The following is a 24905-nucleotide window of genomic DNA, read 5'->3' as shown; positions in this document are numbered from 1 at the left end:
TGACCTATTCTCTTACACAGAGCCATGCTCCCACATCGAAACACCACAGCTCCTACAGTACCTGGTAGATGAAGCAGACAGTTGGGGCCTGGCAGCCATACAGGAAGTGAACGTCGATGACCTGCAGCTCCTCCAGTCTGATGTTGAAGGCCTTGAGCTCACGGTTGTCCCGGTCCAATGGGATCACCTTGAATAAACCGTCATACAGCCGCAGGCCAATCATACGGCACTCTGGGTCTACAATTCCAATGATACCCGTCTCTGATGGACGCCCGATACGATCCTGCAAAAGAGTATTTGTTTGGGAAGGTTTAAAGCCAGAGTGCACTTCGGACAAAATTCACATTTAATGTGCTCTCAGACTGCTGTTGACACAGTAAAGCTTGTAACCGTTTGTCAGCTTCTTTATTTTAAAATGAGACCTAAAAATTGCTTTCGAGAATGACATTTGTGCTGCTGTCTCACCCACCTGGACATTGCCGTGGGCACGAGTGATGATGTCGATGCTCTCCCCGTTCTGTTTGTATTCTAGGATGCAGGCGTTGTACTTGGATGTGAGAATGAACAGCAGGTCTTTGCTCTCGCCCTGAACAAACAAAAATAGACATCAAAGTCATCAAAGTCCAAACAGGCAGAGACCTGCTTCCGATTTAATGAAACCGGGCCGCCACGTCAGGCTGTAGCAGTGACACTGATCAGCCACCTGGTTTACGGACACCAGCCTAATTAACAGAAACAGACTTGACCAGTTCTAAAGATGACTAAGAAACAAAAAAGACCATCACATCTTAGCATTTAGCATTATGTATGACACAGGGTGCATCAGTCAGCAAGAAACTTGGTGACAGTGCAACCACAAATACATCTCATATTAACCTTTCAGTAGTTATTTCAGGATTCTTTGCACTCTTGTTTACAACAGAGCTGCAGCTATGAATATTGACAGTCATCATACTTTGTACACTTGCTTGTCTACAGTATTGAAAACGACTGCATTAGCGTTATAAAAAAGTTTAGAAAGTTTCATGTCTGACACGTAACATATCTTATCCTTTAAGGGTCATTGAAACTGATAATGATAATAATTGTGTGATGCTGTATAATGTGATGGATGGTTACTGCACTGTAAAAATGTTTATTTTATCTTTGTTCAGCTTTGTTGTCTTAGTTTTTAACAGTGTGTCTATTTATATCCAGCTTCCTGAAAACTGTTCTTGGAGCACAGTGCAACTTTGAGAGTGACAAAAAAGTCACACTCCTTGTATGCGTGCACAAACTTTGCCAATAAATCTGATTTTGATTCTGGTTCTGATATAAATTTTCACCGAGACCAGCTGGTTGACAAACTGTTCCAACAGCCCACAACTCGTACCTTTGGCCTGAAGAGCTCCATGACAGCAATCTTTCCATACATGCCCACTTCCTTGACGGGCCGCAGCCCCTCTGCTGTGACCACATAGATCTCCAACCGTGTGTTTTTAGCAATGAGCAGATTGAGGTCCTCTGCAGAGGTGAAGTGACCTGGAGAAGCACCAACATTTAGAATATGTTAATAAATGTTGTTTAGGTGAGAGCAGCAGAGAAAATAATGACTGAGAAAGGTGGACATGTGTCCAACAGTGGGGCTGAACAGCAACACTGACAACATTTTCTCCCATCAACTCCCATCACAGATTACCTGAGCCGCACCTGTGATGTTTTAAAAATAGGACTGAACAATTCAGCAGAACATTATTAAAATCACAGTAAAGCAAAGTGCAATATCCAAATCGCAGAAGCTGCTATTTCTTGATCGACACACAGAGTCCCAACTTTTTTGGAATCAGGATGGTGGATGTCAACCAACATACTATTTTAAATGAAGCATAGTGGTGCTGCACAGACGCCTCTGTCTACACATGCTTGTTTGGTACAGATTCTCAAATATATTTATGTAAAATAATCATCGCCATATTTTTTCAGTGCAAATGAAATGCAAAAATGACCATTTCAACTAAAAATTGGGACCAATATTACAATCGCAATATGACAGCAATGTGATTCTTTTTCTTCAAATCGCTCAACCCTTGTAAAAGGGTTGGTAAAACTGATAAATAAAAATCAAAGTAGTCTATACTACAATATTTTATCATATTTCACATATAAACTAGCCAGAAAATGTGTTCATAAATAAACAAAGCAATTTCTTATTCCCAAGCAGGCTCATTTCACTCACAATCAGATGAGTTTAGAAGCTTGTGTCACAGTTATTACTGAAACAACTAGCTGGTCAACAGAAGATTCTATTGATTAATTAATCAATCATTTATTACATGAAACCCCAAACATTTGTCTGTTATCAAAAATGTGTACACTGCAAATTTAGGGACAGATAGAGAGAATACAACCCCTTGCTTTACTCATGATCATATAATTACTACTACAGGGAATAATGTTTACTGTAGGAGTAGGACATAGGAAGAGGAGGGCAGACACTGAAGTTAACAGTCATTTCTATGTACTCAAATTGTAAGCAGTAACATGCGTTGAAGGACTTAGCATTACTTAATTGTGCGGTAATGAAACATTTGCCATTTTCAATAACACCACCGGAGTGTTGGTTTCAGTACATTTACGTGTCCTGTACTTTGTGACCCATTTTGCAGCACACGACGACACCAGATTTCTGATCAAGCTTACAAAGGAGGAACTATTTGCCAGAAAACAGCCAAAAACGCTCTGTCGGCATGCTGTACACAGTTTGCATTAGCCGTGGGGTGAAATGTTTGTCAGCTAGACGAGTTATTTTGATCCGGAATAACCAAACTAGGCACGACAACGGCTAACGCTGGATCCCAAAAACGGGGTCCGTACTACGCTGGTTGTGTGCGTTATAACACACATGGCATTAATACGTAAGAAACGTGCGTGCTTTGGCTCGTATACAGGTCCGTATGACTTGTTTAGATTTGGTTTAGCAACACAAAGGCTAGCGGTTGCCACAGGCCCGTCTGAAGAACGTTACTTGCAGCGCGGGAGCTGAGCTAGCACGCAGGTGGCAAATGTTTCATTACCGCACAACTGCAAAAACAGCGGAAATTTACCTGTAATGCAGGCGTTGACGGCCGTAGGCTTCTGGGCTGTTACCACGTAGTTGTACGACATCTTTGACAACAACAAAAGACAAACACCACAGTAGTGTTTTATTCTCACAAAAGTGACAAAATCATTGATAATAAAACTCCCGGAAGTAATTAGCTGAGCCGTTTAGGCAAGGAGCACAACAAGTAAACGGCAACTGACTGCGGGTTGGAGCGCCCCCTGTGTCGCGGAGGCCGGTCTCGACTGTTAAAACTACTCCGTGGAAGAAAGTGAGAAAGTATACTTACTTAAGCAGTATACTGTACTTAGTCTGAGTATTTCTACTTTCTACAACTGTATTCTTCTACTCCACTACTATTTATAGGCAAACATTGTACTTTTTACTCTTTAACAGCTTTATATAGGTTACTACTTACATCACAAAATCAGATTATCAATCCAGAATATAATGCAAACAAAAATAAATTCATTATGATTTATTACTATAATTAAGCTACCCAGTACTATATAAAGTAGTTCAAATTAGCCCCACCTCTACCAGCTGCAATATTAAAGTGATGCTTACACAGTAATGTATCAGTAAATGTAATTCTAAATTGTTCTGAAAGGTGTCATGTATAATGAATACTTTTACTTTTGGTACATTAAGTATATTTTGATGCTAATACTGTGCTTTTACTAAAGAAAAATGTTGAATGCAGGACTTGTAGCAGAATATTTCTACACTGTTGTACTGTACTGTTGCAGTCTTTAAGAGATAACTAATGACATGTTTTCTCAGTCACTGAAAATTATGAAAGGCTATTCTGCTCAAAACTATTAACATTACTTCATGAATTCTGTAAAGCTTGGCTATAAAGAATCTGAGAAAAGACCATCCCCCGATGAAGATCTGAAGGCTTGACTGATACAACTTATATAGGCTACCAGTTGAGACAGTGTGCTGAAGCTTATTCACCTCTAGTCAACTTGCTCAAAAGTACAGGACACCATCCTTTTTTCCAACTGTGCTCCACAGACTTCACCTGAAATAAATGTGCACCAACTTTGGCAGAACTGTTTATATGTTAGGTAGGACCACTCATAGCAATAAGCTGCACTGGTGCTATAAGTGTTGCGCCACCAGTGCAGTGTCCTTTGAGAACAGTGACCCCTCCTGCCACAGTGCCGCTATTACAACAGCAAAATCTAATTTCTCTGAGAACAGTAGCAGGAGAAATGGTGCTATGCATTTGTTGAATAAAGGTGAAATTAGTAAGATATATTCCTGTTCCTTGCTTTGTTACAACAATAAAAGACAAAATTACGGAAGGGTGCGAGGGTGAAAAACAGTCTGTAACTGAACAATTTTCACTGTTTAAGACCAGTCAAAGCAGATATACTGTATTATGTTATTCTGTTTGTTGTTTTGTTTCGCTCCTGGGAGTCTATTCGTTTGATTTATCATTTATTTTTCTTGCTGTCCTGAAAGGCCTTTTCTAAATTGTTTAGGAGTTGTTGTTGCTGCTGCTTCGTCAAACAAACGTTCGACATTTCTGATTCTACCTGAACTCACCACCGCGTGTAGTAGTGTTGCCACGGAAACGGGACTGTATCGCGTACTCAACGAAAGAGCAGCCACGGCCTCAAACGTCAGCTAACGTCCGTCTATGGTTTGTCTGCAAACACAATGGAGACATTTGAGAACATTACAGGAACAAAGCTGACTATAAAAATAATTGTCACCCGTGGAAATAACCTGGTAAGCTCATTCAACGTTAGTTAGTTTTACACATGCTAACTAGTCAACTAACGTTAACTGAAATGAGGCCACCAATGGTTAAGCAACAGAAATGTGCCTGGTAGGTGTCAAAAAGGTGCATTTTACCTGTGAACATAAAGCTACCATCTGTTACTGACTGTCACCAAAGTGAAGTTTGAAGGAACAGGCTGGGAATTAAATTCTCTAATTTTGATTTAATTTAAGATTAAGTGGATGATAGATGATGCTTTGCATTAATAAACCGTGTTAGCTCACTGACACTGTGTTAGCTAACTGATATGAATTGGTTGACAAGTGCAGGCCCTAATTTGTTTATGTTTGTGTTATGTTTCATTATGTTTGTATTTATATCAGACTCTATACATATTTGTGTATCACTTTTGTCAATGTGGTTGGACAACAGGCTGCTTGTATTTTTGGTTTGTTGTTGACTGATGTGTCTCGATGACCTCATGGGGATGGGTCATGTGAGACAATATAGCAAGAGTAGCATAGTTATAGTTAGAGCTGTACATTATGCTTATGCACTTGTCTAAGAAAATTAAGATGTTAGTTTGTTGATGTTGCTCATTTCTTGTTTTCTTTCCCCATGTTTGTACAAGTGGCAATGTTAGTTTTAATTGTATTATTACATTCAAGTGGGGAACAAGTGCTCAAAATTTTTAATGAAAATTTAAATGGGAAAAAAAAAGTCATCGAATAGTCACTGTCGCCTCTGATCATTATTTTGTGCCTATATTTTATTATTGAGCAGCAAACTATATTTCCATCCAGTACCACTTCACAATTCTGTTCTCACTTTTCAAAGGCATCAAACCATACAACTGATCAAAGCACCATCCCTGCCCAGTTACAGGTCCATGAGGGTTTGGCAGCATACCAATGGCTCAAATTCATGGAGCATGCTTTTTGCATTATGTGAAGTATACATTACTGAAAACTGATAACTGTTAATTGTTACCTTATTGTGTAGTTTGATATAAACATCAGAGCAGGGCTCATTACTGGAAATTAAAAGATTGGTATCTGGATCAGGGGTGAATAAAAACTCTGACAACATTGGAAGAATAGTTGAGGTTCAAAAGGTGTGTGGATGACAGTGCAGTATCCACCTCTTGTTACATATTCTGTTTCTTCTCTTTTCAGCATGGAAAAAAGGCAGACAGCTTCCAGAGTTTTCTGCGGGTTGAAATGGATGGAACGGTGCTGGGAGAGTCAGATAAGAAGCAGGCCAACCCTGTGGAGCCGGGTGTTGACTACGACTTTACCTGCAGCTTTCACTGCCCCAAAGAAGCTCAGGCTCTCAGTAACATTGCCCATAAACCAATCATATGTAAGCTGATATTGAAATGTCTGCCTTCTGATATCTGACATAACTGACAGTTGAGCTAGCCAGCAGTGAGGTTTCTAAACATTTTCACTCGGTCTCTTCTGTGAGTGGTACTCTACAGACAGCAGGGGAGCATGGCAAATGGGAAGATTTAGGCAATTAGATTTATCTTCACTTGACAGCAATATTGATGATAGCATAATTTTTAATTTGTCATCCACCCAAGACTTATTCTCTGAATATTAGTCAACTGCAGCTTAAACCAAAACAATTATCACTAATCTTTGTATTAACACTGGTGATAATTTGCTTGCTGCTAAATGAACATAAAGAACACAGGAAGGCCTGGAGTTGTCATGCTGGTCTGCACAGCTCTCAGTTTTCACAGCACTGTTTAATGTGAATGATTGTGTTGCGGTCAGTGACGGTGATGGAGGTCCTGCCTGAGGAGAAGAAGGTTGAAGCAAAGACACTGGTGCTGGGCCAAGCTGTGGTCAACCTGCTGCCGCTGCTACGAGGTACAGCTGTTCCTGTAATTATGTGTTTTCATATTAGAATTAAACAAACTGCTTTATTTCCCCAAATGTAAGTTGCTTTATGTTACCTCACAGGGCAGGACTTTAACTGTGAACTGGAATGATTTTCTCTTCTGTCTTCAGGTCAGTGCAACTTCTCAACCACAGTCCCACTGAATCCAGTGACCAGCTCCCCAGCCAAAGAGTTCCAGGCCTCCGGCAGCAAGGTTGGCTGTCAACAATAATATCACTCAGTTATTAGTAGAGGTGGATTCATAGCTACTATTTACATAGTGGTCACATCCTCTGTACTGTATTTTTGCTTAAGTGCAGTTAGAAAAGATCATCGTCTGGCCTTCAATTACTCACCAATGAGATGTGCTGATGCTAAATTTTAACAACTTTCATTCTGTTCTTACTTAGGAAATAAAATTGATTCACTTGTCAAATTAATTTTTGTTATCTGGTCTGAATTTAAATTTGATAAATATTGTTCATAGCTTTGCTTTCATTTTCTTTTCTGAGTTCGGCTTTTTCTGGTCCTTTTTCCAAATGTTTCACCACAGTGTGTCAAATCTGTGATTCAACTTATCTTTGAATATGGTCAGTTTTCAGGCCAAGACATAAAATGACTCGACATTTTCCCACCAGCATTTGGAAAAGCACTTTGAACCTCAGGCTGGAAACATTTTGCACCCTTTAACATAAAAATGGTATTTGCAGAAAATGTAATTAAACATGGATGTGCCTCGTGATTTGACCCCCTACAGCAGTCGACCCTGGATGTTTGTGTCAGTGTGTCGGATCCAGTGCTGTCTGAGGCTGAACTCTCAGCCTCCAACTTGCTGAAGGTAACCATGGAGACAGCCTACTCCATCCCAGAGTCGTGGATGCTGCTGTCTGGTCCTGCGCCCTGCACATACACTGCTGCCCTGGAGGTCCCTCTTACTGCAGAGGTGAGTGTTACACAGTGCTTTTCATGTAGCTTCTTCATGCTGTTTCACTGAACACAACCAATTACAGTCATATAATGGCCTAATATAACCTTCCAAAAAACAAGTAGAGATATTAAGGCCTTCGTGATCTAAGATATCAAGGCATAACAGTAGTAGTTAAATCAGAATAAAACAGAAAACTCATGCTGCCTCATTAAGACCAACACAAATGCCATTCTGTCCAGGCTGAAGGATTTTAATAATGTGGTTGTATTATTCCTCTGACTCCCAGAAAGATCAGGTGCTGATGTTCTGTGAAGGGCGGATGAAGGCCGGGGGGCAGAAGGAGGAGAGGGGCCGACAGAGGAAGAGGCCACATCAGGCCCTGCTGGTCCCAGGGAACCACTTCTGGCCTGCTGCCTTTTTCCAGGAAGAGCCCATTGAACAGGAGGACGGCGAGCTGACTGGCCTAGAGGTAGCGTCCTGCCCCTGCTGCCAGTTATGTTAGCTGGAATGCCTTGGCACTTTGATTTTGCAGTATAACACATTACTGTTACCATCTGTCAATATATGGATCTGTGTGAAAGTGAGGAAGGTCATTTACTGCCTTTCATTTGATAGACAAACTTTAAGGTAAACACCAGTTTAATTTCCCAACACATCATGCAATTTGATGCATTGGTAAACTGCATGAAGCTTAGCTGTCAAGCTTAGATGTGTAGAGTGCCTTAAAACCATTAAAAATAGGTAAAGCAATTTGCCCTTAGTAGCATTTCCAATACTGTTATTTCCAATTAAGACAGTGACAGGACTGAAGGTCTAAATGTTCCTGCAGGACCGGGAGTTTCGCAATGAGGCAGAGACCATGAAGAGTAGGGTGAGCTGGGACACCGAAATGTGCTGCTTCCTGGATGCAGGAGGAACTAGCAGGTCAGCTCCACACACACCACACTCCTCCTCCTCCTCCTCCCGTCTGACCAGCATGTTAGCTGCTGGCAGTAACTTTTATGATTTTATTCTAGAAAAGGAAAGTCAGTCATCAATTTCTGGGGGCTATGTCTGGACTTTTTGACAAAAGAACACATTTCATGTTTATAGCAGAGTGAACTTGAAAACTTGGTTCCCTCGGTCAGTGCATTTCAGGCCAAATGGAAAGGAAATCAGGAAGTAACGGAGAAGTTGTTTGATCTTTTTATTGACTTAACCTCGGGGTCATGCAATGAACCTGGGATTCTGTGATTTGTCTAACTCTGAAGTTAACAGTTTAAATACTTAGGATAAAAAAATCTCAGTGGTCACTACAGCAACAAATAATAACTTGGGACATGCAGTATATGAGTTATACCAAAACAAAAAAGAGAAAACAAAAACCAACATCAGAGCGATAGAGATACAGAAAAGCATGAAAATATGTGTATCAGTGTTGACGTCTAATTTCAGGCTGCGGCAGAGGATCACTGAGAGCAGACTCTGGCCGGTGGAGATTATGAGGTCGTTGGCTCCGCTGGCAAAGGCAGCAGAAACCAAACCGGTGAGATGGCTTTGTTATCAAAGGACAGGAAGTGTTTTCAAGTTTCCTCTCTGTACTGTATCGACCCTGCAGAGTTATCTCCAGCCTGAACAAAATGTAAGAAATGGGGGCGACATCCACCATCATTTCAGGCAAAATTGCTTCTAAGTTTTGTGTGTGTGTGTGTGTGTGTGTGTGTGTGTGTGTGTGTGTGTGTGTGTGTGTGTGTGTGTGTGTGTGTGTAGGTACCCTGTGTTTCTCACACTGTGGAGACATAAATTTGTGTACAAAGTCACACTGTGGGAATTTGCCTTCTTTATGTGGACAACACGCAGTGTCTGAAATGTAAATCATTAAATTTAAGTAAAGACTTAGGTTAAGGTTAAGTTAAGGCTTAGGTTAAGGCAAGTAGTTGTGGTTATGGTCAGAATAAGTCTCCAGGAAATGAGTGTAAGTCTACGTAATGTCCTCTGAAGTGATGGAAACACAACTCCATGTGCGCACGTGTGTGTGTGTAGCTTGCTGAGGAGAACCCAGAGATCCCCTTCCATGGCGTGGCGTTTGTGGACATGGGGCGGCTGCTGTATCCTGGAGTCAGCCGCATCCGAGGAGCATACAGCGTTCAGCCGTTCTCTGAGGCTGAGTTGCTGAAAAAGGTCACAGAAATACACACACATAACTAATTTGCTTTCATTTTTGCTCATTTATAGCATTTATAGCTCTGGATCTGGGTTTGTATTTACTAGAACAAGCGTTGTGTAATGGGTACCAGGAATTATATATAGGACACACAGAGGTTGTTGGCTTTCTTAACTGGTGTCTGACAAAATGATCTGTGTGTCCAGTCCAGAGACCATCATGTGTGATACATTAGTAAAGACTTCACTTAAAATAGCCCACTAAATAACTCTAATGCTGGTCCCACGGTGTGTATCGTTAAGTCTCTGTTAAAGTGAGTTGTCATTGATCTCGTACTTAAAGGCCAGGCGGAGTGTCAGTGTGTTGAAGGAGCAGGCCAAGGCAGCAGCCAGCCTGGTCAAAGCTCGTGCTGGCTCAGCTGCAGGCTCTTACAGGGGCAAGGCAGGGAAGGGAGCCAAGGATTCCAAGGAGGCAGCCAAAAAGGTCAGCAGGGTCCTGACGGTCAGAGGAGATTCATTTTACTTGACAGTTTAATTAGTAGAATCAGATAAAACATATACTGTAAAGCAAGTCCTTACAACCTGAAAGCTTTTCAACCTGAGCAAACCCCAGTGGTTGATTTTTTTACCTCTGAAACAAATGAATTCACCAGGATTCCAGCAGTAAAAACACCAGTTTTTAGTTGCCTAATTTCACCAAACTGTAGCCTTGGAAGTCTCACTTTATATTTTTGAAGGTTGGACCCTAATGTAGCCTGTTTTCGTCATGTCAGCAGCCTGGCAACCAGAGCAGAATGCCTGCAGCCGACAGCGCAGCCGACAGCCTGTCCGAAACTGAGCTGCCGCACATCAGTACGGAGGGAAATGTAAGCTTCCACTACACTGCAACACAACTCTGCACAGTGTTTAGTGCAGTTTTAATGCAGTCACAAACAATTTAGGGATCATTTACTGCAAACTGTAGTCGCAGTTTTAGTAGATGCAGTCAATGCACCAGTAATGTATAAAATACTAACCTGTATCCAGTTTACATGCTTGCTGTTATGCAGTATTTTGGGAAGTCTTCAGTCTATTAACATCTCATTCCTGTTAATGACAGATGTATGTGGAGGCCAGAACTTACATTATCATTGAGATATCCCTGGAGAAACCGCTGGTGCCGGAAACATCTCCAGAGGAGCTGGCCAGAAGGTGAATGGTATATAAATCCTCTCAGTCCTGTGGTCAGTGATTCTGTCCTGGTTCTGTTGGTGATGCTGTCTTGCTGGTCTGTTACATTTGATCTTTGCCTCTTGGGTTTCTGACTGAATGTGGAACACGAATGACTGAGAGTGTACTGAGATGTGTCTCCATTTCCTGCAGGGTGAAGGAGTTGATCCCACCCAGACCTCCACTTCCAGCAGGCCCTAGCAGAGCAGAGAGAGTAAAACACAGTCACAGATATACACTAAATACATTTTTATTTATATCCATACACAGAACACACACACACACACAGAAAATGAATTTTGCAGGCTTGCTGAATTCTCTCAATCGGTGTGTGCTCCTGCAGGCAGTGCTGGACTTCCACAGGCAGGTGGGCAACGTGGTGATGCATGTTTCGGAGCAGTATAAGGAATTGTTTGGAACAAGGTGCAAGCTGTGGGAAGACTGCAGCCGGGAGCAAATGAAGGTTCAACTTACGGGAGCGCTAAATATGTCTGGGAGATACTTCACCTTCAAGGAACAGATGAAGGTCAGAACAACCTCACACATCACTGGTGGATGGATACAACTTGCAGGAGCCCTGAAAGTAGTTTTTTGGAGAGCATCTGTAGCCCATTAAGGCCCATTTATACCCTCCGTAAATAACGGATACGGACGCTTTCGTCCGTATCCGGAGGCTGTTTCATCCGTCAGTTTGTCTGTCGGCTCTGAGCTTAGCCATCCGGAGCTCTCCGGACGAAACCACTCGAAACCACTGGAAGTCGTGGGGGCAGTGTAGAGTCAAAATGAGCAAAATGAGTCAAACTAAAAACCGACGAAGAAGAGAAACGGCTCTACGTCAAAAAAAGATTCGTCTAATCTTTTTTTCCTATTTCTCAGTACTGTCATTATAATAACCTCCTCTACTGACGCCATTACTGATGCCGGTATATGCTGACAGAAACGTTGACAAGGCATCGGCTGCCATGACAACGGCTCTGTAATTTATGACTCGACATTGTCCCCTGGAGGACACACTGACAAAACACTGAAAACGGACGGAGGTATGAAGGCCCCCTACGGAGACAACGTGTGGGACAGACGGACGGATTTCGTCCGGATCCGGAGGGTATAAATGGGCCTTTAGGGTTTTCTCGTGGTGGTGATGGCTCCTCTGACACTATTTGAGTCCATAAGTGTGTGTGTGTGTGTGTGTGTGTGTGTGTGTGTGTGTGTGTGTGTGTGTGTGTGTGTGTGTGTTTCTGGTGTAGCATGCAGTGGTGAGGATTGTATGTGACGTGATGCAGCACACGGAGCCCTTCACCGACCCTCAGGAGCTAAAGGCTTTCGTCAGCAAGCTTTATGTTTACCTGGTGGACGAGATGCACATAGCTCTCAACAAGGTAACACACACGCACACATACACGCACACACTTACACACTTACACACACACACACATTTTTATGTACTGTTTACCTATGCTTATTTTCATCCTTTCCTCACCAGATTTATTCAGATGACGCCGATGATGACGCCCCGGATGAGATCCAGCTGAGTTCCTCTCAGCTCAGACAGTTTGCCAGAGAGGCTCAGCTTACTGGGGATTATCAGCAGGCTGTTCAGTACTACCAAGAGGTAACAGAACAGGCTCGCATTTCTTAATACTTCACTCAAAATAAATGAGGAAAAGAACTCGCTGAACTGACTGCTTTATATATAAAAAACTATAGTATAAATCAAAATGCACGCCTATGATTGATTTATTGATTCGTTGTCACAATTTCACAGTCTTCTGTTTGTCCATCATCCTTGGAGATAATTGGTGTTTTTCTCTGTTTGTTGCATCAGGTGGCCACAAGTCATTTTGGAGTAATAATTAATCATAATCTCTACAGTATGCAGAAGTGACTCTAGCTAATAAAATAACTTTTCCTGCAGCTGGTGGTGAGGCAGCCCAGCGAGCCCTCCTTCAAGTTTGAGTGGGGAAGCCTCCACATGCTGACTGCAGATTACATGAAAGCTAAAGAGTGTTTCCATGACGCCGTGTCCATCAAGCAGGCACACCAACCCAGGTTAGAAATCCTCCAGTTGCACTAAAAAGATAAACTTAATGTAACTTAACTTCCTGTGTGAACTGGGAGGTCCTGTGTGTCTGTATCCTCTTGTTTCTCCAGCCTGATGATGTGTGGGGTCTTGGCGGCCATGTTTGAGCATTACGAGGAGGCCCAGGCCTTCCTGGAGCGAGCCACCAGCCTAGATCCAACCAGTGTGGTGGCCTGGACACTGCTGGGTGAGATGAAAGTCTGTATTCCTTCTCACTGCTGTTAACCAACACAGGACATATACAGACTGCTACTACCAACACACCAAAGTGAAACATCAGATATCAGCCAGTGAGTGTTCTTTACCTTTAATATGACAGAGGCTTCACAAGAGACATTTCTTGGTATGGTGTATGTGTACACTTAAAAAACCTTTCAGAGAGTTTTCTTTACAGCTAAAAGAAGAAAATCAAAATAAAATACCTGATAATGAAAACCAGGTACTCATAAATGGTCAAATGTCAATGTTATAAGAGATCAGCACAAATGATCAACATTTAGCTTTTTTGGTTGAATAACATTTACATTAACCCTCACAAACTCTGACCCTAATTTTCCCTGATCTGTGAGGCAGGAGAGTTGCATGCTGGGAACTGGGTAGTCTCATTTCACATTTCTGGGACTGCTGTCCAGGTTTGTACCACGAAAGCCAGAACGAATCCATCCTGGCTGAGAGGGCTTTTCTGGAGGCCAGAAGGCGGCTGAGGGAAAGAGAAGCAAAGAGGCAAACACAGAGGGAGGAGGAGAAGAAACTGAAGGAGGAGAAAAATAACAAGGAGGAAGACCAGCATGAAGAAGAGGAGACGGCCACATCTGCACGTCAGTCTCACGCTGTTAATCAAGGTGAGATGCAATGGGAGTAAAAGCAGCCAGAGTAGAGTGCGCTGTCTCCTCAACTGAATGTAAAGACGTGTTAGTATTTCCTCGTCACATGAGGGGCAAGCAGGAGGCAGACATAAATACCATTCTTGGAGAGAAAAGCAGAAATGCTAGAAGCGACTGTGGTGTTGTGTCTGCCAGTGATGACTGAGAAAGGGCCATATGGGGTTTAGTTTGTTCCTCTGGTTCCAGTTTGCCTTTGCTCCAATGGATCTGTAGTGTTAATTTATAGCAAATCTTTAATCCTAACAGAAGACCTAACGCAAGTAAAAATGTTGATATACAGCATGCAGTCAGAAGATAATGTCAGCCTATTCATAGGTTAGATGCATTCACGTTGGCAAGAATCAATAAAAAGACTTTAAAATAAGTCTCATCTCTTCTGTATGTCATGTGCTTATCAATGCTCTCAGTGCACTTCAGGGTCCTGGGGCAGCCAGTGTTACCTGACTGCGTTACCATGATTTTCCCATAGACCCAGACTGTGGAGACCAGGACTCAAGGGCACAAGAAGAGTCTCCAGCACAGAGTGTCAGCTCCAGATCAGCTCCAGCTAAACTCTCTTCCACCATTTACACAGAGACAGCTCAGTTCCTGCTGCAGAACGCTGCCCTGCAGGTAGGAACACACTCCGTGGCTGGTCAGCCAGCTGGATGCACGCTGGTCAAATATTAATGAAAACATCCGACAAAGTACAGTATCGCTGTGGGGTCATTTTGTGGCGCTCAGTGTAATGTGTTCTGGTCCCAAAGTTATTTATGACCATTTTTGATGCTCCAGCATCTGGAAAATGTCAGCTGGCTTTTTTTTATTTTATCTATACTGGCATGCTAAAATGGACAGTGGCAACCTTGAATGTCTAAATCTAAGAGCTCAAATTGTCAGCAGTAAAGTTTCAACAAAAATGAAATGATAGATGTCCATGTTGTGGTTGCTAACAGTTGTCAACAGTCACTGTTTTGCTGTTGTCAGATGGCAGAGCGTGCTCTGTCTCAGGAGCTGCTGTGGTCACACGGTGGTCGCAGTGTCTCCTATCTTCTTCATCTGGCCCAGCTGCAGCTGCTCAGAGCTGACTATTGCAGTGCCATGGACAGCCTCAGGGAGGCGTTGTTTCACAAAGAACAGGTACTCACACCCTGACTACTGGTTGCAACACTGAGCAAAGACTTAGTGGAAAATGTGGCATGAATGGTTCACTGCCTTTGTACTGCTCTGTTAGTCTGAGTGTTTCAGTCTGCAGTCTGTAATTTATCACATTGAAACTGCAGCAAAGATTCACATTTAGTTTTGAATTTATGAACTTCTTTCGCCTCATTGTCTTTTAAATGCAGCAAAATACAGTTAAGTTAATCAGCACAGGCAGCATCAAGTGGAGAAGTGCAAAGTGACAAAACCGGATTTAATGAACGGAATACTTAAATTACTCAAAAATGTTTCAGATATCAGGCTAAAATGTGTAACGATCTGTGCTCAACCTTTACTGAGGATGAAAGTCATAATTGCTCCTTGTTTCTGCTCCAACATTATAGTTGGTAGTCTAACAGTACATTCTTTGTTGCCTTTAACTGCTTTGTGGGAGATCTCATTTATTATAGTAACATGAGCCTCAGTCACTGTTGCTTTGATTTTGACCTTTAAGCCATAACTTCTGAGTTCTGTCACTTCTAGTTCTACATACGTCATACTTCAAACAAAACATGATGCTGTAGTTTTCAGATTAATTTAAATTTCGAAAGTCAAATGATCCAAATTTCCAAAGTTCTGCAACCGAAGCTCTAATGATTTCAGGAGAAAAAGAGAGAAACTTCTGTTCAGCTTTTCATACGAATGCTGAGCTCTGTCACAGCAATGTTAAATGCAGAAGGCTGGTTGAGTAAGATGACAGCAAACATGAGTTAATCTGAGGCACTGAATCCTTCTGAAAGGCCTAGTGGTGAAGTCAGACATGTTCTTCACTGGTAGTGGTTTGTTCATGAATAAAAGACTCTTTTTGAATCATTCTCATTCATGGATGGAAGTGTTGTGCACCCTGTGGGCAGGAAGCGGATGTGTGGGCTCTTACTGGTCACTGTCACTACCTGCGGGGGGCGTTCACTGATGCCCAGGAGAGCTATGAGCGGAGCCTGAGCTCGCTGCAGCAGCCATCAGACTCTCACCTTGTCCTCCTCCGCCTGGGATCCATCTACCTCCAGCAGCAGAAGGTCAGATATTGAGCTCTAGCTCCATTGCTGGTTTACTCATGCACTGTGTCTGCTGATGAGTCAGGGGAGGAGATTTTACCTGGTGCATATCCAGGAAAGATCACAAATTTCACCAGTCATTCTTGTAATCGACCAGTCAGATGTGCCGCTCCCACACATCTTGGAAAAACTAGTCATAGTAAGTCTTTCAAAAAATAGCAGAATTGGTCAGAAGGAACAATGTGTTTTCCTGGACATGTTTTGAATTTGCAGCACAATTATGATCAAGTTGGTATTATGTTGCAACATGTGAATGTGTATAATCACGTGAGTGTGTCATAATTCATTCATTAATTCAACCTTTGTTTAAATCTCAATTATTGAGGGCGTGCTCTCATTTCCAATCATGTCAAGAGTACAGTTAAAACACATAATTAACAAGAATTGTGTTTTTGTGTGTTGTGAAATGTTCCAGGTGTGTGCAGCACAAAAACTAAAAGCAGCTCAGTGTTTACTCGTGGGACTTCGAGCATTAGCCAATCACTTGAATGGCTCAAAGACTGACTACGGGACCAGTTTAAACAAGGGCTTGTAAGAGTTTAGTATGCAGTGTATCATCTGCATAAAGATGAGTGTTACAGGTTGTTATATAGATGTAATATTGTTAATGCAAATTGTTAATGAGACAGGACCCAATATTGAACCTTGTGGAACAAGGAGCATAAAAAAAGCATTGTGCTGTAGACACCAAGCCGAAACAGTTTTTCCTCAAGTTAGAGATCATCATTATAACTGTAAAACATCCTGTTGAAGCCACTAACTACAGTCTTACTTAATCTCTTATTTTGAACTTTCAGTTTGAGCAAGCCAGAGCTGTCTACCTTCAGGCTTGTGAGCAGTCTCCATCCTGCCTGACCTGGCTGGGCCTGGGCACCGCCTGTTACCGGGTAAAGCTCCACCTCCACCTCCAGAACAGCGATGGAAACAATGGAAACCTGATATATACTGAAATCCAGCTAAATGCTGGTTTTAAAGGCTCCAAAGAAGCAGCTTTATTTTCACATAGTGTCTTGTGACATTACAGTGTTACAGGCAGTTGACGTTGGAGGTTTATCTCCACCAAAACTGCTGAGCTCAGTGATTTTATCATCTGTTCTCAAAGCACAGGTTACTCTTTGAGTTACTGTGTAGTTAGCAAACAAGTCTCATATAAACAAAACAGCTGTGAAGTTGTTGGGAGCCATTTTTTTTCTCATTTAGTTTGTAAGAAAGTGAGCCTGTGTTGTGTGTTTTTGTGTGTCTGTCTGTGCAGCTGGAGGAGCTGTGTGACGCTGAGGGAGCTTTGACTGAGGCCAACCATTTGAATAACCAGAATGCAGAGGTGTGGGCTTACCTGTCTCTGATCTGCCTCAGGGTGAGTGATGACGAGGCTCTGAAAACGTCCCTTGAGGTTTATATTTAGATACAGGATATGACTCAATGGGACATCTTCCTCTTATGAAGAATCCCAAGAACTGTCACCAAGAAACGTCGCCTTTCTTTTCCCAAACACAGGACACACAGCCGGTGTACCCTTTGGTCCTTAGAATCCCACAATCCTTTGCTCACCAGTTGTGTCACCCTGTGATATTCATCTATAAGCAAGTTCAGTTTAACCACAAGGACACACCTTTGTGGCCTGCAGCGCTTCAGGAATGTATCCAGTGAGCTGGGACACTTTTCACTGTCTGCAGCTGGAGTTTTGGAGGCAGGCCACAGGAACCTGAACTAACCATGAAATGAATCTTTTGTTTTCAGTCTGGCAGACAAGAGGAAGCCGAGCAGTTTCATAAATACGCAACAAGGGTGAGTTAGTCCAGTGTTTTGGGTTTTTTTTCTATATTTAACACTAAACACAGCAAAAACAAAGCTTTTGATTTTTCCTTCAGTCAGTAAAATACCAAAAAATGTCCTGTTGCATTCAATCATTTTTTAACTGAAGAGGAAATCATTTTATATATGTAGATTTCTAAGTTTCTGGGGTTTCGCTGTCACACAAACAAATCTATGCTCCTGTATTCAACAGTAAATTTGTCATATTGTTTTTTATTGTATTGACTAAATACAGTAGGTTCCTGCCAACCAAGACCTATTTGAAAGTAATTTCTCTTTTTCACTTCACGTAAAGAAACTCCCATCTAATGAAAACCTTTTCTCTTTTCGTGGTGTACAGTTCAACCTGCAGAATGAGTCACTCCTCAGAGAGTTCAGTGAGCTGAAGGATCGGCTGCGCTTCAGTCATCTGGACTCATGTTTTGGAACAAGCTCCAAAGCAGAGGTTTAAATCACATGGCCAGTACATTTCATACACGTACACATACACATACACATACACATACACATACACATACACATACACATACACATACACATACACATACACACACATACACATACACATACACACACATACACATACACATACACACACAAAGTGTCTAAATGAGCAACACTTTCAAAAGACATTTTATTGTATTTTAAGCATATACATATGTATTAGCAGTTATATGGTGCAAATGATCGGATTTGACAGACAGTGGAGATTCCTTTGACAAACAAACTCAAAGCAACGCAAATAGTCTCAAATGCATACAAAACAACTGCAACGTAGTCTTTTTAAAAAATGTACAGCATTAACAAAAGAAAAGAAAAAGGGCATGTGGTGACTGGTATGAGCATGATATTAAAAAGAGAAATCATCTCATTTTAAGTTTTTTCCATCTGAACAGCAAAACAAGCCTGATGAGACGTTCTGGTGTTCGAAAACACTTTACCAGATTTTGGCACAATCTTTCCAGCAGTGGACGTTTGTTGGCTACACTTCCTGCCAAATACATTCTGAATGCAGATTTTTAAACTGGATGTATTTTTGTTATTTTGAATTGGGAAATTATTGCTATCAATATGTAATTGGTTTCTGATTGGAAATGCATTTAATTTTGATGTAGCCAGTTTTTTCCCATTATATGGATTTTTGTCACGTCTTTGCTTTCCATATGGGCATTTTTTTATTGTGCCATTTTTGTACTAGTTCTGGCCTCTGTGGCATCATGTGCTGTTGCCGTGGGATCACTGTCTGACCCGAGCGTAGACTTCTCGCAGCCACGGCGAATCCTCGTAGAGGCGAGGGTCACCCAGATACTCTGAGGTCCTCTTGTACAGGTAGTAGTACAACACAGATGCTGCAAACGGGAAAATATATGAGGATGTGTTCACATGAAAAAACACCAAAACATACAGAAATTACACTCAAGGTGCTCTGAGTCACACTGTCGCCTTCCCAAAGCACAAAAATTACTGAGAGAGTTGAAAAAGTTGTTGATGAATACTGAGTCAGGGGTTACTCTGTTGCAGGTGCTGACATTCAAAGAAAGCTTTATTCTGTCCTGGACTGTATTGTATTGTATAAACTAGTCCAAATTTAAATGAATGCAGGGCAGCACTTTGAATAAGCAGGCAGCAGCACAACACGTCCAAAACAGCTCATGAAAAACCAAATGAAGTTTAGTGTTTCTCTCAATGTCCCGCTGCATTAACTTTCAGTATTGTCATGAAAATCAACTTGTATAAACCTGAGACTTGCTTGAGTTATGCTAATCTCTCACACTGAACCACTTCAGTGGCTCTTCAGTGGCAATGCAGTGCACACGTTTTAGAGGCCAAATTCCATTACCAGGAAAATGATGACTTACATTCACATACAAAAGGTAAATGCATGAAAACATGACGAATGTCAGTGGTGAAAATAAATATATTAATGCCACTTCTTAGTTTGCATATTTCATTACCCATTTCCAAGCAAGTAGCTTCTATGTTATGACTACACAGGGATTAAGGTTACTTCAGAGATAATGTGTGATTGTACATGGACGTTAGCTTTGCAAAAACAGATAGAAATGGGAGATCTCCACCAGCATTTAGAACTCTGTATGGGATCAGAAAAGTACAGTTCAGCCCAGCAGAGTTTACAGTGTCTTAAAGTAGGATCGTAATGAAAGAGACTCTGTGAGGTGGTGATGCAACACTGAATCACACACTGAGTAACCGTCTGGATGGGTCTTAAGTAGCAGACAAAACAGAGAGATAAATGAAACATGGCTACACTCCTCATACCCCCTCACACTTAATGAGGGATCACCTGCAGAGAACAACAACAGGACAATTAATCCTTTTATCCACTTATGAGCTTATACATGTATGAAAATCACACCCACTTGGAGATATGAGATCACTGCCTGGAGCCTGTTGGTAGAGCGGAGAGACTAACACGTTCATGAAAAACTCTGAAAGCGCTAAGCTTTCTGTCAGTGACCCTCTACAGAGCGTAACTGGAGCCATAATCACACTGAAATGCCCATTCTGTTCTCTCTCAATAATTGACAAAATTAGCAATGTGTCAGACATAAAGTGGGAACTAAGAAGGTGGGTGGAATGATGGCACAGTTCACATAGTCCTTTTGTTTAATCCTTGTACCTAAAAGCAGCATTCAGTCTGTTCATAATACTCCTGCTCTGAGGGAAAGAATCTGCATATATTGTCTCCTACGTCTTATATTCAGCAGAGAGAAAACATAAAGTTTGAGTCAGTTTGTGAGTCTGGTAATCAGAGCATGTCTGAAATGTAAAAACTAATTTATACCAGTGGTACTGCTTTGATTGCTTCTCTCATTTCATTTAAGATCATGAATACAATTAAAAGGCTGAAATGAGACACGTTTTTGACATCCCCAGCAAGGCTCCAGAGACAGCAGTATTTAATAGCAGGCTTCTGTGTTCAGACATTCAAAATAAATGCATTTGGTTGGCATTAAAAACAGTGTGTAAACATGTCCTCTTACCTGTTCTTTGGAACACAAACAGCACCTGAAGGCCGTCTGTCCAAATAAATCTGTTGGTATTTAGCCAACGCAGATTCTGGAAAGATTATACAGAAAACATTCATCGTTATTTTGATGTCACAGCTTTTAATAAAACCATTAAAAAGGAGGAAAAAGTCTTTGGCATGTATCTCAAATGAGTCACTAAAATTAGACTGATGGCAAAAACAGGACAAGATGGGCTGTTTGAGGGTGCTCAGACACAGATTTCTGGCCAATTCCCAGTCTCATAATGTCATTCTGTTAGTTTTATTTTAAACTAATTTAATGAAATTTGTAGGATTTTGCACCCTTGTGAAAAATCATGAAGGCTTTTAATATATTTCTGCACATTTGTGCACACACAGCACGTACCATGAGCCAGGAATGGAGTATGATACTGAAGGTCAAATAGAGAGCAGAGAGCATTAGCAGAGCTCTAAATCGCTCCAGCAAGATGGCGACCAGGCCGACCTGGAACACGAAGGTGTTGAACAGCATCAACAGAATGATGATCATGTTAAACAGGATGGCGATGTCCTGGATGCTGTTGGAGAATAAGAAAAGAGAAGACGAGAGAGAAGAAACAGGAGGGACAGAAACAGAGAGATTACTCTTTGTGCAGATCTATTTCATTTCATTCCAGCATCCTTAATGACTCAGTATAGACAGCTAAAGCATACTATTTTTAGCCCCGAATTGTTTTCCCCTCGAGCCAAAGATGATGCTTGGCAGCTGCAACAATGAGGAACTCTTACATGAAAAGCACCAGCTGAACAGCCGGTTCAGCCCTCAGCAGCTCGCTGAAGGAGTTGACAAACAGGTCGAAGGAGAGCAGGCTGAGCTGAATCAGTAACACCAGAGAGTAGTTGCTGGTTTGGAGCGCCTCCGGCCCGAAGGCTGGGCGCCCGGGCGGACTGTGGTGCCACGCTGGATCCAAGGCTGCTCTGCACTCGCACACACACTACATAGAAACATCAATCCACACACAGCAGTCCTGACTGATCTGAGGTCTTTGTAAGACGTTCAAATGGCTCCACTCTGATTGCCCAGATGCAGGTGAAGTGTGACTGATACAACATTAGGGCTCCATTTTCTCTTTGTAAAATTTGTCCTGTTTACTTTGGAAAAACTAAAGTCCTTTCAAAATGAGAAACAGGGTCCAGCTTTGGGATGAGTTGCATGGCAGTCACAGATGTCAGCATGTCACAGCGATTGATTTTCAACGCTCCAGCATGAACAGATGTGGTGCAGCACAGGCTATGGTGTGGTGAAAACCTTCAGCACTGGCACGCTGCGACAGCAAAGGTTTTCTTGAACGTTCGTATCAAAACTGGTGAAATATCAGCACCCAGGTAAATCCAGCAGAGACTCTGTGGAAGGAGACAGAAGAGACACTTTAGTCTTCTGCAGGAGCACATCATGCTGGAAAACGGTATTTACTGCACAGTGCAGCTTTCATTTAGATCCACTTAAAGACGAGACTTGATTTGAAAAAGAAAAAAACGTTGTTATATTACCACTGAACATAACCAGACACATTAAACTGACTGATGTTCTAATGTTCTCCCCTAAGAGGGTAACCTTTGACCTTATCAATACATAGGAGCTGCTGAAAAACTGCTGAAAAGCATCAAATTCAAAGTCATTCTCGCCAAATTCAATTTTGCACATCCTTCTGTATATATATATATATATATATATATATATATATATATATATATATATATATATATATATATATATATATATGTGTGTGTGTGTTCTCAGTATTCATATTTTGTTTTTTATATTTGCTTTATATATATATATATTTCTTTTTTTTTTCTTTCTTTCTTTCTCTTTTCTTTCTTTTCTAATTTTATTCTTGTATGGAGCACCTGCAACAAAAACAGTTTCTCCTCTGGGATCAATAAAGGAATTCTGATTCTGATTCTGATTCAAACATTTGGTCAGGATGACCGAATAAACCTTCAGCAGGTGAATCACACCTTTGAGAGGGAGGGACCCCGTGTGTCCAAGTGTGGGAAACCGACAACAGGCCAATGAGAGAATCTGATTTTTAATCATTTGCATGAACCAAACCTTGAAGCACAAGAAAAATGTTTGCAAATCAAATTTCAGGCCTCCACAATAAGCCCAACACTGATCAGGATGCAATTAAATGACGGCTAACTCCACACCAGGAAGGACATTTACACACAAATTACAGTTTACCGTTAAGTAGAAAAGCAGCTCCTCTCGCAAAAGAGCATCCTTTTCTGATAATATTCAGTGAAATCCCAGAAATACAGAACAGACCTTGAGGTATTCCTTCAGGTTACTTCTCATCCATTACATTGGACCTTTTCTTCACTCGCTTGTTGTAGGCTGAGAAAACAGGTCCTCCTTTCACTACTGTTGCACCACTGAGAGAATTAGTTAAGTAGGTACTGTAAATCTTTGCCTTGGCTCCTCTTGCTGCTTCTGAGCCAGGCTCACTATCCACCAGGCTCCTTCACACTGACACCAGGTGGATCCTCTTATGACTCCCGTATTTATAGCTTGGCACGGCCATGGCAGGTGCGAGGAAGATTAGGACTTCTAAACAGCAGAGAGGTGACCAGAGTTCTTGAAAGCTGTCCCACTGAGGTTCTGGGTTAGCAGCCCAACTGGCAAAAACTTAGAAAACAGAAAATAACACCAAAGTCTCACAGGTGAAACATCTTGTTCAAGGTTTTCCAGAGCTATGGATACACATCAGAGACAGAGTTACTCATTTCCACTCTCTCTTCTTCTAAACTGTACTAAGTTTGCTGGATATTTAGTTTTCCTTTGACAACAACGTCGTGGTGTCATTTAAAAAGCCTGTTGTTGACTGACTGTTGTTAATGTGCTCCCAACTTGTAGTTCTTAGTACTGCACCATTTAATCTTCTTAGGTAACTCCGTAACAGCTTGTTGCTTCAGGCAGAATTGATACTTCCTCCTTTTTACTGTTTCAGAATATCAGCTACTCCAGTCGAACTGCTGTCAGAGCTGAGAAAAGTGTGTGTACCTGTGAATGAAGGTTGTTTTCAGAGGCTGAAGTGAGTATCTGTCCAAATGATGCATGTGGCACATCAACACAGTGTGCAGCGCAGACTGACAGCTTGTCTCTGCTGTCCCAGTGACAGGTTTTATCCCCTCCTCCTCTCTAATGGACACGCACAAGACTTTTGTCATGACGTACTATGAATTGTGGGTAGTTTGTGTACATACATAATGACAGCAAACTGTAGGACTGGATGTAGTTTAAAAATAATGTTAACTCCCTGTTTCAAAGACTGGGTCAGTTCAATGGTGGAGACTGTATCCTCTGATGCTTAAGAGATTAAAAGGACCTCATTAAACATCGATGAACTGTCTATTTACATTTCAAGCAGAGACAAACATTTGCTGTGGCTGTGACATGTTTTCATTTTATCAAATTTCTCACTTCTGTTTGTTTTTATTTATTTCTTTAATTCATCCTTTATTTCTTGCACCATGTCTTGCAAACATGTCCACTCCTGTACCTCTGAAATTATGTAAAGGTTTTCCTGCTGCCATACCGGCTGTTTCTTTAAAATAAAAAAACAATAAAAACTTAAATGCCTAAAAAAAGAGTTGCAAAATCCATTTCTTGGGTACTTTGTTAGGTAAAGTTTGTTTTTTCACAGCGGACTGACATTTATTAGAAAGGAAAGCAGATCAAAGCTGCAGCGGCCTATGAGAGAATGATGACGGGTTATAAGCTACACGCCGAGCTTTTTCCACAGCTTTTTCAGTCACATTTCCATTCAAGATTACGGTAATGCTTCTCGGAAAGATTTCTGGAGTTGAGCCAAAAGAAAATCACTGTCATCTAGTGGTGAATGCACATTACTACACAA

General features: G+C 41.6%; 3 protein-coding genes across 4 annotated transcripts in view; 1 reads left to right on the top strand and 2 right to left on the bottom strand.

The window, feature by feature from the left end:
• The window catches only part of ddb1 (damage-specific DNA binding protein 1), a 44299-nt gene extending 41035 nt beyond the window's left edge, over positions 1-3264 (bottom strand). The window contains exons 1-4 of the mRNA XM_070960517.1: positions 3084-3264; positions 1373-1521; positions 470-586; positions 62-283 (exon numbers count right to left, since the gene is read on the bottom strand). Of these exons, the coding sequence (XP_070816618.1) occupies positions 62-283; positions 470-586; positions 1373-1521; positions 3084-3144 (549 nt within the window). The 5' untranslated portion in view covers positions 3145-3264. The remainder of the gene's footprint in view (positions 1-61; positions 284-469; positions 587-1372; positions 1522-3083) is intronic.
• Positions 3265-4750: 1486 nt separating this feature from the next.
• cfap70 (cilia and flagella associated protein 70) lies at positions 4751-18443 on the top strand. The gene is made up of 26 exons (XM_070966281.1): positions 4751-4822; positions 5990-6176; positions 6596-6691; positions 6833-6915; positions 7459-7644; positions 7916-8098; positions 8459-8553; positions 9064-9154; positions 9652-9789; positions 10115-10255; positions 10545-10637; positions 10871-10962; positions 11134-11194; positions 11324-11506; positions 12228-12359; positions 12464-12592; positions 12896-13029; positions 13132-13247; positions 13693-13902; positions 14414-14556; positions 14911-15063; positions 15978-16139; positions 16976-17065; positions 17431-17532; positions 17916-17963; positions 18331-18443. The coding sequence occupies exons 1-26, from the start codon at positions 4751-4753 to the stop codon at positions 18439-18441; spliced, it is 3231 nt and encodes a 1076-aa protein (XP_070822382.1). The 3' UTR covers positions 18442-18443.
• A 580-nt stretch (positions 18444-19023) lies between these two features.
• Positions 19024-24185, bottom strand: LOC139329996 (transmembrane protein 138-like). Of its 2 annotated transcripts, none has more exons than XM_070960700.1 (5): positions 24050-24185; positions 21772-22386; positions 21389-21560; positions 20996-21071; positions 19024-19339 (listed from the first exon to the last, which is right to left on the bottom strand). In XM_070960700.1, exons 3-5 carry the CDS (start codon positions 21530-21532, stop codon positions 19227-19229), a joined length of 333 nt encoding a protein of 110 aa, XP_070816801.1. In that variant the 5' UTR covers positions 21533-21560; positions 21772-22386; positions 24050-24185; the 3' UTR covers positions 19024-19226. The 2 variants fall into 2 exon arrangements, with proteins under 2 accessions (XP_070816801.1, XP_070816809.1); XM_070960708.1 differs by lacking the exon at positions 24050-24185 and adding an exon at positions 23231-23739.
• Positions 24186-24905: the final 720 nt, after the last annotated feature.

Source organism: Chaetodon trifascialis, chromosome 1 (assembly GCF_039877785.1).
Source record: "Chaetodon trifascialis isolate fChaTrf1 chromosome 1, fChaTrf1.hap1, whole genome shotgun sequence".
NCBI classification, from domain to species: domain Eukaryota; kingdom Metazoa; phylum Chordata; class Actinopteri; order Chaetodontiformes; family Chaetodontidae; genus Chaetodon; species Chaetodon trifascialis.
This window is presented reverse-complemented; position numbering and strand designations above follow the sequence as displayed.

Bases quoted from the DNA above. Each gene is read 5' to 3' on its own strand.
- LOC139329996 (XM_070960700.1), bottom strand. From the start codon at position 21,532: ATGATCATCATTCTGTTGATGCTGTTCAACACCTTCGTGTTCCAGGTC. The intron at 21,072-21,388 runs GTACGTGCTGTG...TAATCTTTCCAG, and splicing joins TACTCCATTCCTGGCTCATG to AATCTGCGTTGGCTAAATAC. The intron at 19,340-20,995 runs GTAAGAGGACAT...TCCCGTTTGCAG, and splicing joins GTTTGTGTTCCAAAGAACAG to CATCTGTGTTGTACTACTAC.
- cfap70 (XM_070966281.1), top strand. From the start codon at position 4,751: ATGGAGACATTTGAGAACATTACAGGAACAAAGCTGACTATAAAAATA. The intron at 9,155-9,651 runs GTGAGATGGCTT...GTGTGTGTGTAG, and splicing joins AGGCAGCAGAAACCAAACCG to CTTGCTGAGGAGAACCCAGA. The intron at 12,360-12,463 runs GTAACACACACG...TTTCCTCACCAG, and splicing joins TGCACATAGCTCTCAACAAG to ATTTATTCAGATGACGCCGA.